Source organism: Acanthochromis polyacanthus, chromosome 6 (genome assembly GCF_021347895.1).
Source record: "Acanthochromis polyacanthus isolate Apoly-LR-REF ecotype Palm Island chromosome 6, KAUST_Apoly_ChrSc, whole genome shotgun sequence".
Lineage (NCBI taxonomy): Eukaryota > Metazoa > Chordata > Actinopteri > Pomacentridae > Acanthochromis > Acanthochromis polyacanthus.
This window is the reverse complement of record NC_067118.1, coordinates 26,963,397-26,980,232: the sequence shown is the minus strand read 5'-3', so window position 1 is coordinate 26,980,232 and position 16,836 is coordinate 26,963,397. Positions and strand designations below refer to the sequence as shown.

Sequence of the window (16,836 nt, the reverse complement as noted above, 5' to 3'; positions counted from 1 at the left end):
TGTGTGGGTTGTTCTGTTTTCTTTTTCAACAGAGTTACGCCTATACTCGTTCTCAGTTCTGAAGTAGGATAAAAAAAAAAGGCCAAATATCACCAGATTTTTTTAAATCATATCCTTTGATCAGTAATCTGAGTACAAAGGGCTGATGTGTCTTTCCTTGATGTGTCACAGAGACATAGCTGTCATAATTTCACCAAACATGAAACTGACTCAGTGTTTCCACATGTCTGAGTTCACTTGTCTGCGACCTGAATGACAGGATTATAACATCTGAACATTTTGCAATGAGTGGGTGCTTTAAAAAAACAACAGTGAGTAAAGTGTCATAATCAGAATATGTATTCTGAAGAATGTGTCACATTTCATGATGACAGTTAATGAAATGGCTTTATAGTCACAAACTGCATGAATAATAAACATGAATAATAGGTACAATTATTGCTTTTTAATATTGTATACTAGGTGGATAAAGTGTAAAAACACCATAAAAAGTAGAATCACATCAATTAAAACAGATTAAAATGGGATGAGATCAAATCCAGCACAGTTACACCTAAAATAATGGACTGAAAACTCTAATAGTAGAGTTTTGTGCAGTTTAATTTGCTCCAGTAAGGGGAATTTGAATAGTTATTTACATATCTGGTTGTTGGTTCTGTCTTTATTTTGCTGTTTTGATAACAGATGCAACTTAGGCTGCTTGTAAACAGCTAAAATACCTGCTAGAGTTATATTCAAGGACATCAGCAATTTGTTGTGTATTCTGTGACTAAATCGATGCAAGTTTGACGATTGAAGAGAAAAAAAAAAGTCCTTTTTAATGAGAATTTTAGTTAAACAGTTGTTGAAACACTGCTGCAGAAAAAAATGTACCTACAAACTAATTTTGTGCTTTAAGATCATGAAAAAGTCATTTATTAAAACTGGTAATAATGCAGTTATAAATGTTGGTGTTTCACTAATAAATGTTCAGCTGTTTCTCATTTTCTACCAAACCGTCGAGTTTGCAGTTATAAATTTCAATAATTCACAACCAATTACTAAATAACAGTCACTGTAAGTGTTGTTTAAATTTGTTAGGTAAGAAATTTTTGTTCATTTGATAACAATTTAATCAGTCTATGGAAGTTTTTAAATTCAAAAGTTAGTTCTTATTGATGGTATATGAGTTGAAAATGATTTCTTCAGTGTCAATAAAGCCAAAAGCTACAACTTATAAACCATTTCTAAAGAGTGCTGAAACATATCCAACAGTCTCAGGTGTCTCTGCATGTTTTTTTTTACTGTCACAGAAAACTCTTTTGTAGTAGTTGTGGTGAACTGCAGAGTGAATCGTTTCACAAACACCACTAGGTGGCTCTGTGGGACTGTAACACTGGCCTTCTCTCGGTGAATATGAAGGCTTGGCTTTCTGTTGCAGCCCACTCTTTCCTGTTTTCTGTGTTGTACCTGGGTTTGCTCATCAGTTATGTTGTATTTACAGTGGACTGAATCTGGAAGCCTTCCTCTGCAGGCAAAGACGTGCACTGCCATTAGATTTTAAGGCTGCACGGCACAAATATTTCTCTCATTTTATCTAAATTGTAAGTGCTTCCATTTATACAAAGAGCAATTTCCTCGGAAATGTCCTTTGCCTTCAAAAACTGGACTTTAAATTTCAATATTTATTCTGGCTACGCTCAAACCAGGTGTTACTGATAAACACTATTTTTTCTGGTTCAAACTGTTTGACTACACATGGCTCAAGAATGACTTCATGTTCACATTGGCAGAAAGACTCCGACAATCAGTGAACTCTGAGGGAAGGATGAGCCTGTCCAGAGACACAGACATTTCTTGAGCAAACTCCACCACATGGGTGTAGTACAGAGGATTTGGCAACAGTCTTGGCTAGAACTTCCTGTTTGGGAAATAAGAAGCAGGCACTGGTACGTGTTGTACAGGAATGCAACTTAAACAGAGTGAGTAATAGCACTCCCAGCCACCCCTCTCTGACGTCAAACGATTGAACACGCAGCAGTAGGAAAACTACAATCAAGGTGTGACCAGGGACCGGAAGGCATCTTAAAGCCACAGTTGTTTCTGATGAAACTATGGTCTGTCTCATCTGGTGGTGTTATCATGACTCACGTTGCTTGTGGTGACAGTCAATTTATCATTTTCAATACGTTAAAAGTAGTTTTAGATGCATTTCATATATATGTATGTCATCTACCAGGCCCACACGTTCCAGTGTTTTGGAACAGTTCACAGATTAGAATAAGACAGTTTGGAAAACACTAAAAGTAGCTTCAACAATCCTCCTTACTCGGCCCAGTTATGCACAATGCTGACTCCACATTCACAGTCGACTTAAAAGGATCTCTGCCCTGCCCCGCTGACTCTTCCAGCATGTGTCCTGGGTTTAGTTATTAACCTGGAACTTCCCAATAGCTGGCCAGCTCCGAGGGTGGGTGGGACCATCATTGACTGTAAGTCTCTTTTGTAGCCTGCTGATCATTTTAGCAGGAAGCCGAGCAGGGATCAGGAAATTCCTGAATGCGAGGAGTCGGACCTTTCCAAGTATGACTCTGCAATAGTCTGACTCATCACACGCAGTCATGCTTTTCAATGGAAACGCGATACCATGAGCTGAGAGCACAGGTGTACCGTGTCTCTTCATGCCCTTATCATTTCAAAATCTCAAATAGATTAATGAGTCTTAGCTTTCAGCATCAACAACAACAACAAAAAAAAAAAAGTCGGTACATTTATTCAAGTACAATTTTTCATGGCATTTCCGATGAAATGCTGTATTTTTTGCTGCACTTCATTTATGAGACATGTTTATGAAAAGAATAGTTTGACTTCACGAGAAATACACCTAAGAAGAAGTAAATTCAGAAGCGACAGTTTGGGTGTGGTTAGCCTAGCTTAGCATAAAGACTAGAAACAGGAGGAAACTACTAGTTTGTTTCTGTCCAAAGGTAATACATTTTATGCTGACAATTACACTGCAAAAACAGTCTGAACTGTTAGATGTTTAAAGTGATATACAGTAATGTGTTTGTTTGAAAGCTTAAGCAGCAACAGTAGGTGAATTGTGTTGCTAGAAGACAGAGCCGGGCCTGTTGTTTTCTCTTGTTTGCAGGCTTGGATAAAAGCTAAGCTAACCAGCTGCTGATACATTTCCCCAACTACTGTAAACTGTTCAGCTGATTTCATTGAAATTAACCCTTTGGTCATTGGTATCACCCCTAAAGAGTCATCTCTGTTGTTCAAAATTTTCACAACATGATCATTCACCAACACAGCACTGTGTAGAATGGTCTGCTGCACCTCATTATCATTCAGCAACAAGAGTAAAAGCTTCGGCAGGTGTATGTGCCTTCAAATCAATCACAATCATCTTGGTTTGCATGCACAGAGGCGAACACTGTCATTAAAATGGATAATTAAGTCAAAAAAATACTTTAATGGCATGAGCCAAACCCTTGGCCAATCTCATAACTGTCAGTGTAGATTGCTGCTCAGACGTTGTCATTGTTGTTATTTCCCATAGCGATGGAGATGTTTAAAAATTTGCATCCAATGGCACACTTAAAGGCATTAGAGGAGATTTAATTTCCTACGACTTTGAACGTAGCATGCGCATGCGCACATACAACCTCTCCCTCACCCCCCTCTAACCTCCCCCCTTAACATTTACGAAGAAACGCCCCCCTCCAGAAACTTGCGTAGGACTCGTGAAGTTGCCTACAGCCGCAGTATAATCAATAATCAATAATACATTTTACCTGTCCAGAAGGAATTTAGCAACCAAGGCATCTGTCTTTAGGTCCATTTGTTGCTTGAGCTGACGCCATCGCCCAAATGACTCGCCAATAATCACTTTTGTTTTTGCATTCTCGCGATCCAGTTGTCTTTTATTTTCTCTGACCTCAAAAAATGCCTTTCTTTTACGGCTGGGTCCCCCTGGATCTTTATCTGCCATTATGTAAAAAAAGATGAGAAAAACAAGTCACCAGCTAACTACGAAGCTATACCAAAGCAACACATACACAAAACACGTAAGTCCAAGGCGTACGTAATCTATGTAACTAGGCCTGAGCCGGAAGATTTTTCATTGACAGGAAAGGGAGCAAACCAAACGCCTCGGTCCGAGCGCGTTGATTGGCTGATGTTTTTCAGGTCCTGCCATGTCCACAGTTTTTTTTTTTTTTTATTCTTTTAGAGACCATACATACAAGTCCACTAAAGGTCAGTATATTCATTTTATGTGAATCAGACAAATTAAACAAAAAAAACATCCTCCATAATGCCTTTAAACCTGCAGTCAACCATTGAGCCACGCTAAGCTACATATTTCAACAAAATAATCTCTTCCTGCCTTAAAATGACATAAATGTAACTGAACACTGTTGTTTCCTCTAGAATGTGTCAATCAAGTCCCTAGTACGCCCACACCTCATCACATTGCTGCAGTTCAAGCACACCAGCTCCAACACTGTAAAACTGCTCTGGGCTAAACAATGGGAAGTTGTGATGTTGGAGTAATTCAGTTGTACGTGTTTAAACCTGACACTGATTCTGAAGTACAATAATGATATTGAAAGCCTTGCCATGCCATGAGGTTTGGTTCCTTAGTATTATGAGTGAAACCACAGAAGTTTGAATGTGAGACTTCCAGTTCCAAGGTGGAAATACTCAGGAATAGCACTAACTGCATATTTTGCTCATGATGTGTCTTCAAGCATATAAAAAAAACACCCTCTGGACAAGTTAACAATGTAAAAAATGAGATTTTCACCAGAGGGAGTCTTTAAGTTTCAGCAGATACATTACAGAAACTTCTCTGTGTTGATTCAGCCATGTGAAATACTATATGTATTAATTTAGTGATATGGTGGGGCTGGGAATCTTTACATAACTGTTGGAGGCCCAGAAAGGATAAAGAATACGTCTGAAGGAGCAACAATGTAAAAAGTAGCAGGACATTGTTTTTTTTTTTTTTTTTTTGCTCTCTCTTCAAGTTGTGATACCGGAGTTATTAGCCATAGTACTGACTGATTGTTTTGCTCATGATGCATAGAGCATATAAAAACACAATGCAGATGTTAACAGTGGAAGATCTTGATTTTCTCCTTAAGGGGGTCTTCAGAAATGTCTCTGTGTGGATTCAGCCGTGTGAAATACGTGTTTATTCAGTGACATTGTGGTGGTGGGGGTCTTTACGTAACCGCAGGAGGCCCAAAGAGGTTAAAGTATACAATATCTTAAGGCTGCAAAAATTTGTAAAGTAGCAGAGGTTTGCTTTTTCTTCTTTCAGTTCCCTTTAACTACCTCACTCCCTCTTCCATTGAAAATGCAACTATTTGCAGGACATTAAACTGTTTACAAAGTAGTGAAAAGTAGTTATAAGTTCTTCAGCTACAACAGTAAAATGCTAGCCCAGCACTAATCCATAAGTATTAAGTAATCTACTAATGTGATGATCAGTCACATCAGTCACGGGGGGAATTTTTCTGCAAAAGCAGCATTATTGTTTTTAACCTTCATGGAACACCACTGTGTTGTTTTCACTTGACTGCAGTCCCTTTGCTGATGTCTTTGGTTACGTCTGTTAAGACACTCGTGAGCAGTTCCTCTTCCTGTTCCTGTCCCTCTGGCTGCTGCCTTTAAGGACCAACCGTCAAACACATGCTTCGATGTGACATACCCTTATTGACTGTCATAGGGTAAGCTCATGCATGTAGGTCATAGCGTACGAAGAGGTTGGAGCTGGTGCTTCCCCTCTTGGTGCGCTTCTAAAGCTCCCGCATCCTTCCTCTGATGAACGCAACGAAGTCTGATGACGCTGACATGCGGTACCACATGTAAACAAAGCTGACCTGCCTCCTTCACCACAGATGTCATCACTGTGTTCTTCTGGTTTCTTGTTTATGTTTTCCTCATCACAGCAGTGGAAAAAGAACAAGTTGTTGCATCCGATGTGATAATTGTGAGTTTTGAATCTGTGATAAGATGCTGTGCTCATAACACCTTTTAGGAACGAGGTGAAAGGTGCGACGCGGTGAACGTGAGGATGGCCACATATCTAAACCCGTGTGGGTGTTGAATGTTTTCATGGCTGCCACCAGCATCAACACGCCCTGCTTCCTGTTGAGTAATCTCTACATGCTAAAGCCTACGCATCACTACTACTATTATATATCAAGTAGCTATCTGTGATTTCATGAGTGTCTAGCTGATAATTTACTGTACATGTTGCTGCTACAGAGGCTCTGAGACAAATCTGTGTTTCATTTACATCTACAGAACAGAGCACAATCTTTTTATCACCAGCATACTTGCTGCTAGAGGTAAAAGGTGTCCATATTTCCTTGACAGAGAAAAAAAGAGGCAGCTGTTGCGTACAACAGAAGATCAATTTTCACTTCCATAATATTCACAATGTTCAAGGCCTGGTTGTTAAAATAAAACAGGATGCTTGCTTAAGTGGCCAGCAAGTCAGATGTCTGGTAATCTAGGAAAGTTTTGGAAGAGAGCTTTGAGGAACAGAGCAACAGCATGAACTTTCAGTATTGACACAAACTTCAGCACCTCGAAAGGCTAGTTGGAGGCCTTTTTGTGTGATTTTATGTTTTAAGTCAGTGACACGCAGATCTACTTGTCTGTTCAGAGAAGCCAGGATGAATATAGCTTATCAGTGCTTCATCAATCTCAGTTAGAAACATCTGAGGTGACGCTGAATGATTAAAAGAGCTTATATTCATATTGACGAGGGGCAGTTGTTACCATTTCATAATTTTATGTCTGGAATATAGTGTTTCAAATGCCATCCTTTGTTTAGTGGTGGAAAACTGTTTTGGGTTTGGAATTGTACTTAACTTGTGCTGTACTTTACTTGATATATCCTACCTAATACTTCACTACGGTAAGTAGTGAAGTATTACTTCACTTTTTACTAATAAAATTTATTTATATTGCTATATTTATCCGGCAACTACTTTTGATTGATATAAAAACTGATTTTCAATACAAAATCAAATATTCCCCTTGTGAAGTTTGATGTATTCTTGTAAATTAAGAATAAGAAGAGCACTTTTCTGTGAAATAAAAAGGTCAAGCCATCAAATCATAAGAATTTAAATGACAAAGAAAAGCACTACATAGTGTAAAAAAAGTAAAATATATTGTTAAAAGACATAACCAATTGCAGATAAAATCAGGGAAGACTCTCCCATGAACATATGTTTTCAAAAGAGAACTTAAAAAGATCAGCCTTCCTGATTTTTAGACAGATTATTTCCGTTTTAGATGTCGGGCTATAAACACTCTGTCCTCTTTAGTTTCTATTTGAGCACCGCAAACAGACAAAGAATCAACCAGAGAAGTGCCTACTGCTGCAAACAGCGCTCAGAGCTTTGAAATAAAATTTGGAGAAGCCCATAAAAGGCCTGAAAACTAATCAGTAAAAATTGAAATATATCCTAATTCATACTGGGAGCCAGTGTAAAGAGTTGAAAGCGATCAATTGCAAGGTTATTATTTTTGTTTAACTTCAACCAAATAAAATGACGTCTCACTCAGTGCATCCCGAGCATTATTTCAGTAATCCAGAAGACATAACAGAACCCTCTAAATGTGGATATTTCTTTGGTACATCTGGCTGAAAAAAAAGGTTTCTTAGTGTAAAAGTCTTCACACAAGTTATAGGATAATTTGATTATATTTTAACATTCATCAGCCCAGGCATTGCAGCTGAAAAGCTAAATTTTTTGACTATATTCAAATACATTCTTGGGGATTCATCCTCAGAGGTCTTTTATGAGTTTGTATGTTGTTATTTTAATGTGAAAGGCAGCTTAACTATCACAATCTCAAGTTGTTCCCAACCTGCAAAAACCTGTTTTCTATCAGATTCCAAACTTTAGTGCATTTCTAACAGGAATTATATATAATAAAGGATAAATGCTTCCATTAATTACAAATTATTCCAGTGGACACACCTGTTAGCTACTGTGTCTTCACACACGATTGCACTGATATAAAAACTCTTCTCAGACACGAATGTCACAGTGATAATTGGGCCAATGTTCGTTTTGCAAGGACGTCCTGCTGTTACACAAGACTTGGGCAGCGATACTTGCTGCGTAGTGACCGCAAGTCACTTCTGCACGTCAGTTTTGTATTTTCACAGTCATCTACGGCAAAATAGCAGAAGTGAACAAAGATGTTGAAATTTTGGTTCACTTCAAGACAGATCATGTTCTGGTCCGTTTACCGTAGCTCAGGCGGTCTGTCTTCCCGTTACAACCCATGGTCCGGATATCCGGTGGCCCTTTCACTCAGAGGAGCAACTGTAATTAAACAAGCAAAATAATGGCGTTAAAATCAGTTAAACACAGAAATCACTTTTAATTTATCTGCTTTATTTGTGGGTAAAATTACAACACAAGTTTGACTACTTTTGATTGAGTATTTCGTTGTTTAGGGACCATTTTTGTTGAGAATCATAAGAAGGTTTCAAGCAAGATCTGAAAAACACGCAAACTGCAAACAAAGATATAAAGAAATGCTCTCTGAAAGACCTACCACTCAAATTTTTCAGCATAAGCAATTTCTTAGTATCTCTAAGTCCCTAAATGACTCAACTGAGGTCAAGGAATGTTCTCCAAACTGGGAGTTGCATGAACTTTTTTTGGCTTTAGTCATAAGTCAATCCGTGAGATAGAACAAGATTATGAAATAAGTGAAAAACCTTTACAAACTCAAGTATTAAAGATCTTATGAAATAGAAGAAACGACTGAGCTGCTGGGGTTTAAATTCAAACCAGAATAAAAGTGGACTCCTGGTTCTGCAATCAGCAACTAGATAAAAGTAAAAAAATTAGAAACGGCTGTGAGAGAGTCGCTGGGTTCAAAATGATCTGTTCAAAGTGACGTAAAATGTTACAGGAAAATTAAAAAATATACATAAAAAATACATAAATAGGACCAAAAAGGAGAGCCAGAATAGAACTTGGAATTTCTCCACCGCTTATAACAGCAAAACAAATCTGTGTTTCTAAAACAGAAACTAATGGAGTGCTCACAGTTAGTTTCTGTTTTAGACACGAACGCAGAGGAACAAACTGATTCACACACTCAGATGTAATGACGAAAACCTTCAAAACAGTCAAATACAGATTATTAGTTAAAGGGTAGCTACATTCATCTTATTGAGAGCAAATCCCATCAAAAAGATCAGGCAACAATGAAATGATCAAACTAACAAGTGTTTTGTCAAAGCTTCCATGCAGCTCCACTGTTGTCCAAAAATGACTCAAATGTGTCCTACGTGCACCATCCTTCTGTCACTAATCTGCAGCAGAAAATACTCCCCAACACATATGCAATTAATTAAAAACTACAGCTGCTGTTTTGGGTATTTACTGGGTCATTGAGTAAAAAAAATAAAAATACATATACTACCGTTCAAACGTTTGGAATCACCCAGACAACATCATGTTTACCATGAAAAATCACACTTTCATTCATGTGCTAACATAATTGCACAAGGGTTTTCTGATCATCAATTAGCCTCTCAACACCATTAGCTAACACAATGTAGCATTAGAACAGAGGAGTGATGGTTGCTGGAAATGTTCCTCTGTACTCCTATGGAGATATTCCATTAAAAATTAGCCGTTTCCTCGGTATTTCCAATTAAGACACTTTTTAAATTCTGATATCAGGGCTCATTTATCACAAGACGGCAGTGAACTAGTTGAAATGGTGAGAGGGGCATACAGAAAATTGCCATCAAAAATTGCATCCAGACTACATAAATGCCTACATAACTGTAACAGGACTCACTCATTGTATGCAAAGCGAAAGTGGGAAACTGAATTACAGCTTAAAGTGTCAAAAGAAGATTGGCATTCTGTTTGCCTTTTACAACATGCTTCAACCAGCTCCAGACAATGGAGGGAATATGGATGGAAAAACATAATTAGGTATTTTAGACCACCACACATCAAAAGAAAGCAGCTCAAAATTTTACAACCGTGCTAGAGATTATGTGGTAATATGGATGCCAATCATTCTCATGTATTTTGGACGTGTGCAAAGGTTAGACCTTTTTGGGGGAATACTGAAAAGGTAATTGAGGATATCTTTGGCTACAAGATATCAGACGATCCACAGACTACGTACTTGGATCTACCATCTAAAGAGGAGGTATGCATGGAGGATATCTGCCTCTACAGAGTGATACTGTTGGCCTGCAAGAAAACCATAACATGGAACTGGATGAAAAGTGACATTTTAACTGAGACACAGTGGAGAGAAATTATGGACGAAATGTATGTGATGGAAAGGATGACTCATTATTTAAGACTGACAATGGGCAAATTTGAGATGGGAGAAATGGACACAATATGTAAAGCAGTTGTAAAATTTGTAAAATGTCTATTCTTACAACAGTAGCACCCCACTATGTTTGTTGTTCCTAATAGCAGAAAAATAAAATATGTAAAAAAGAGTAAAAAAAAATAAAAATCTGCCATTTCCAGCTACAATAGTCACTTATCACATTAACAATGTCTAGATTGGATTTCTGATTAATTTAATGCTAACTTCATAAAAAAAAAAAAAACACATTTCTTTCAAAAATAAAGACATTTTTTAACCCTTTGATGTGCAACATGGGTCAAAAGTGACCCAAATCCAATGGAAAATGAGTATCTTCTGACTCACACTGCGCATCAAAGGGTTACGTGATCCCAAACTTTTGAACAGTAGGGTATTTATTTGCTGATTTTAAAGCATTACAACTTCAATAGAAACCAGCAACTTTGTGTCTCAACCCAGCAGCTGGTCCAGAAACGTGTCAAGAGACCAGCTAAAGGCGTTCTGGGTTTAAGATGCACTGATAAACTATGACAGCAGTAGTTTTTTTTGTTGTTGTTTTTTTTTTAACCACAAATTTTAACTGAATTGCCAGAGAATAACCCATTACCTTGGTATCAGTGTGATGTGCTGTTTTGTATTTTGTAATTGAATGACAAAGTTGATCCTGACCGTGATATGAAGCAACTGCCATAGCAACGTTTTGTCTGCTAAACCAACAACAGCAGAATATAGTTGCTGTAATGAGTATCATATTAATGCTGCAAAGAACGACTATCCACTGTTGATCACACTGATGATTCATTTTTGTCAATATAATGCCAGAAAACAGTACAAATATACCCATTAGAAGCTATTGTGCTGATCAATATGATAAGTCAGTAATTGCTTTGAGTAATTTAAACTGAAGTGAATTTGAATATTTTCTGCTTCCTTTATTCTTCTATGACAGTAAACTAAAATATCGTTGAGTTATGGACAAAATAGGACATTTGAGGACGTCTTCTTGTTCTTTCAGAAACACTGATTGACAGTTTTCACCTTTTCGTAACATTTTTTTGAGCAAACAACCTTTTGATTTTTCAAAAAATAACCAACAGAATAAACAACAACCAAAAAAATATCATTAGCAGCAGTCCTACACAGATAAAGGCAAATCAGAAAATATAATTTTGTCTGATCAACCACCTAGAATCCAAAAATATTCCACTTATCTATCATTTGCAAAAAGCAAAAAGGCCCAAATCATCATATTTGAGAAGCTAGAAGCAGCAAATATTTCTCAGTTGTTGCTTAAATATGACTACAATGCTCATTACTAATTACTAACTGTTGCAGTTTTTATCTGACCATGTGTCATATGTTTCCAAATTACCTTCTCTGTGTGAGATGCAACAAAACCCTGATTATAGGGACTGCATCCCAGCACTGTGATATTTAGTTTTTTTGGAAGCATATATTGTGACAAAGAAAAATTCAGGAATTACACCCGATGACTTGGAGAGATGAAATAATTTGAGAATTCCTGGGGTGATATTTTCAAGGCTCCGATTAGAAAATAATTAATAAATAAAAAGCTGTTTGGAGCCTTTCTCATGTGGTGCAACACTGGCAAAGGCATCCAAAATATTTTTTTTTGCTTTGGATAGCCTTCAGATCTGGCTTGGCACGAATCATACAGAACTTTGTGGTGTTGATTTAAACGCTCAAACAAATTAGTTGTGTTTCCTCATGTGGCGACAACAGCTCCAAGACAGAGGAACTCTTTTCTTTCTGTCGCCGAAATATTTCATTACAAAAGACTTTCTTTTTGAAACAAAATCTTCCATTTTTAGTGTTTCTTCCTTGTCCCGAGTTCATTTCGCTGTACGTATGTAAAGCCAGCATGGCAATGAATGCAGTGACCTGGTAACAGCGTAAACAAAACAACAACAAATGAACCTTGGATTGGAGTAAATCATGTTGTATTAGATTAGTTGTGGAAAATGAGAACTCTGCAAACAAAAAAAAACGTGTAAAATGGATGTTTGATATCACAAAGCCCTACCTTTTCAGTGTCTTCAGCTAAATGCTTAAGATGTTAATTTACTTCTCCGGCCTTCTACAGGTCGTGTTTTTATTACGTAAATTGTTAAACACTGTGTACAGTCGGCCGGGACGCTGTAAAAACAAACAAGCTGGAAAACTTGAACCGAAGCCAAATTAAACTATTAGAAGTGTTAAATTACACCGGCTCGTGTGTTCGGCATGTTTGCCTTCTTTCATTCGTTTGGGAAAAACGATCTGTTACAACAACGTAAGTAAAATGTTTTGAGGAACAAACAAGTGCAAGCAGCATATTAGCATGACTCAGAGCTGCAGAAAAAATTCTCCCATTTCACAAGAACTGGTACAGAGAGGACGGCGGGAAGACAGGTGTGTGTGTGCGAGTGTGTGAGTGTGTGTGTGTTTGTGTTGCTCTATCAGAGGAGTTTTTAGGAGACCAGTTGGAGGGGCTGTGATGCAACAAGGAGTTTACGGACAGACACTGCCCATTGACGGTAAAATGCGGAAAGGGGGCCGGACTAAACTCTGAAGAAAGGAGGTCATCCTGTGTGGGAATTTCCCTCTCGCCTGTCAGCATGTGAGCCAGGAGCAGGGATTGACTGCGTGGGGCTCCAATAGGAAACAAGGGGTCATCGAAGAAAGAATGCCTAGAATGTTTCAGAGAGTTTGTGCCAACGCTGACAGTGACGACAACAGTCACAACAATGGAGCGTCTTTCTGAAACCCTACTCTATTCCTGTGGTTGTCTTAAGTAGATTTTTTTTTTAAAATATCTGTCAGAAATGATGAATGTTATTTCGTCCCCAGTCAGGCCTGCGAGCCAAAGCCACAGCTACACACAGCTATTGTCATGCACATGGAGGATAACAATGTCTTATTTAAATGTGGGTGTAGCATTCTTCAAGTGGTCATGTGTTGGAAAAGGGAGGATATTGCACAACTGTTAAAAGCTAAACTGTTCATCACCGAGTGTGTTGAAACATCCAAAATGTCATCTCTTGCAGCTCCAAACAGCATCGCACAGTTTTCATGCTTCATTGAGAGAACACAGTGTGGCTTTTCATCGCCCAATATACTAAATGTGTCTTTTCTTGACAAACTAGCAGAGGTGTTTTTTTCTTCTTCTTCTTTTTCTCTGCAGTTTGAAATGAGAGCTGGAAAACAGTCCCCCACCCCTGAATTGTCATGGATCACCTACAAATCCCGCCATGCTCCTTTTTCTTTATCTGCTCTGTCTGGGCTTTGCTTGCTTGTGACAGATACGCTTATTATTGTGCACACAGTGAAATGCCGTCAGAGGGCTTGGTAAATTCCACTGCCAACCATTTGTCAACTTATCTACCATGTCTGCTGCAACCTACTCTGTCACTCCCATTTTCAACTTCTACATTTTTGGGTTTTTTTGCCGAATGTCTTCCACTTGAGAGTTAAACGAGGTTTGCTCAGGATTGCACGTATCTCGCCTGCACTCACTCTCCAGGCTGTTGAAGCGTGACCTGAGCTAGTGTGAGGAGGTTAGTTGCTGATTAATTTCACTGCAACCTTGAACCCCTCTCTGGGCCAGTGGACCCAGCAGACTATTGACAGAGCCGTGTGCTAAAGATAAAACTATCATTTCTGTGCTGCCTGCAGTGTGACCAAGTCTTTTTTGGGCTTTTTTTCCCCTTCTTTTCGCTGTCCTCAGCAGTATCGTTTCAGCATAACTTGCATGGACGTGTTTCAGGGTCTGAGGACTTTGTGTCGAATCATTAAGTAAACAGAGACACAAAAATGGCGCTGGCATAAAGCATTACCAAATAACAGTGAGGACAGCCGGTTTCTTGCTTTTTTTTAAGTCAGGCATAAACATGGGATTTTTAAGGAATCGTCTCACAAATGAAATCCTCATTCAACCTTCATTCAACCTCAATCCTCATTCAACCTTCTTCATCTGACGACGTTGTGTAACTATGATAACCATTTTCTGCTTTGTGGATACACCAAATGAGGAAATAAATGTGAGAAATAGTGACAATGGTGATCCTTAGCCTTACTGTTGATGACTGGGTGTATAAAATTCGCCATATATCAACAGAATTCCTCCAGTGTGCCGGTGTCTTTTTCAGTTTTAGCATGGATTAAAAGACTACAAATTTGCTGTATTGTCAGGCCGGTTCCTTTTCTGCAATATGCTGCAATAGAAAAACATGGTAATGCACAGCCTATCATGAGTGTGAATATTAGGCAAGCATAACGCCCCTGTCTGTCTGTCTGTCTGTCTGTCTGTCTGAGCCTTCAGCTGCTACAAAAGGACAGAAAAGAAGAATTTACGAATGAAATTGTTTAAACAAAGTATAAATCTGTTTAATTCAATAAAATATCAAGTACAATTAAAGCATTTCACCTTTTAATATTAAATAATTAGACTTATTTCATTCATTGCCAATACTATTACAAAGAGTTGCATCATTTCACTGCAGCACAACTCTTCCCTTGACAACCACTGCTCCAGATACACAAAAATGTAGAAATTCACTCGCATGTATGTAAAACCTGCACAGAAATACTGCATAACACCAAAAAATTACATCTGAGAATAAAGCTACGGTGGCATGTGAAGAGTCGTGAATGATTGCGCAATCCATGCACCCACTCCTTCAGTCCCATTCAAAGTGTCCTTGTAAACTGGTGGTCCCTGTCTTCACCTGTGAAGCGTACCGTGTTCAGCACAGTGGATCGGCTCCGGCTCTAAAGTCCATCAATGATTAGACAAGCAGCCCGGAGAGCCGTGCGGAGTCTCTGCTCTGTCTAACACTGTCCGGTGGCGGAGAGCAGGTTGCGCAGGGTGGCCAGCTCTCTGGACAGCTGCTCAACGCGCTTTTGTAAACGATCGTTCTCCGCAGCCAGTTCCAGCACTTTATGTTGAGTCTCCAAGTTGCGCATCTTGGCTTTGTCCCTGCTCTTCCTCACGGCGAGGTTGTTCCTCTCCCGCCTCAGCCTGTATTCTTCACTGTCCTTGTCCAGGCGTTTCTTTGACTTCCCGCTGGACATTTTGCCGCCGTGCGACGGTGACCTGCCTTTACCTGACGGGGCAGGTGTGCCGGGCGGGCTGGAGCAGGTCGAGGACGCGGTGGAGATGTTTCCCAGACTGCCGCTGGTGGACTGGTAGTGGAGGTAGGACCTCATGTCAAAGCCAGACGACCCGTTCTCCATCTTTGCGTCTTCCTGACTGTCGTCTCTCTCGGCAGCAGCGGCGGCGGCTCTGTAGCGGCTCCCGAGTTCAGGGCTGAGCACACTATCCACTCGGGTCTCCTGCAGCTCGGTGTAACCCAGCGCGTAGGGCTCCCTGGGGTCCCTCAGGCTGTCACACTGACTCGTCTCCAGCTCGTTCAGCAGCGAGTAGTTCTTGTAGTTGTGTAGAGCTGCAACTCTCTTGATCTTGTTCTCCGGCAGGAAATCTGAGTAAACGTCCCCCTGCTGCTGCGTCTGCGCCGCCAGTTGCGGACAGTGCAAAGCTGAATCCAGGTAAACGCTGAAGTCTATCGCTCTCTCCCGCTCCTCAATGCCCAGCTCCGTCATCGAGTCTCCGAGCCTCCAGTATGAGCCACCGCCGATGGGACTGATAATGCTGTCTCTGTTGTGGATAGCAAAGCTGCCCTCGTCGTAGAAACCGGCCACTTCCATGGATATCAACACCCGCCGATTGCAGGAGCATGGAGGGCTGAGATGAGACGCCCTGACTGCTTGGAGTTCAGCTGCCTCAGTTGTGAAATGTATTGGAATGTGGTGAGTTTAAATCTCCTGTCACTGCCTGTGACAACACGCACTAAGAACTACTTTGAAGAGGCTGAGCTCATGGATTGGGAGGAATTGACAGGTCTTCCTGTCTCGGGGGGTTTTATGTGGAGCGGGGGGCGGGCTCTATCTGGGCAGGTGAGTGACGCGGAGCGCGCAGCCAACCGGACAACCTGTCCTGCTTTCAGAGGACCTCTCAGGCGTTCAACTATCAGTGTTTGAACATCATAAAATACCAACTTGATCTAACTGTTATATAATAATTACGGTCAGTTGCGGCTGCAGCACAGCAAGGGAAACTATATCCTCACTGATTTATCATTAAAATGAAAAGTGAAACAGCAGCAACTGCAGCCACAGTGCCGCAAAACTAAATGTGGTGAATATTTTTAACCCGCAGCTTGTTGTTGACAGCACGTTCGTTGACGCCCTCTGCAGTCACAGCTCATCAACTCGACAATAATGGAAAAGTCCCACTCAGTGGCAACATGTTTACCATTTTCTAAGTTTGTGCGTAATCATCTCATAATTCTCAATAAGCAGCCCTGCACATCACCACACAGATGTTTTCCCAAAACGTCTACAGACCAGTTAGAACCAGCCTGTACGCTGCTGTGAGGAGGACCTGTAACCCACAAGATG

General features: G+C 39.9%; 1 protein-coding gene across 1 annotated transcript; it reads right to left on the bottom strand.

Moving 5' to 3' along the window:
* Positions 1 to 14,738: 14,738 nt before the first annotated feature.
* Positions 14,739 to 16,262, bottom strand: cebpb (CCAAT enhancer binding protein beta). The gene has a single exon (XM_022188097.2). It carries the CDS (start codon positions 16,081 to 16,083, stop codon positions 15,208 to 15,210), a length of 876 nt encoding a protein of 291 aa, XP_022043789.1. The 5' UTR covers positions 16,084 to 16,262; the 3' UTR covers positions 14,739 to 15,207.
* Positions 16,263 to 16,836: the final 574 nt, after the last annotated feature.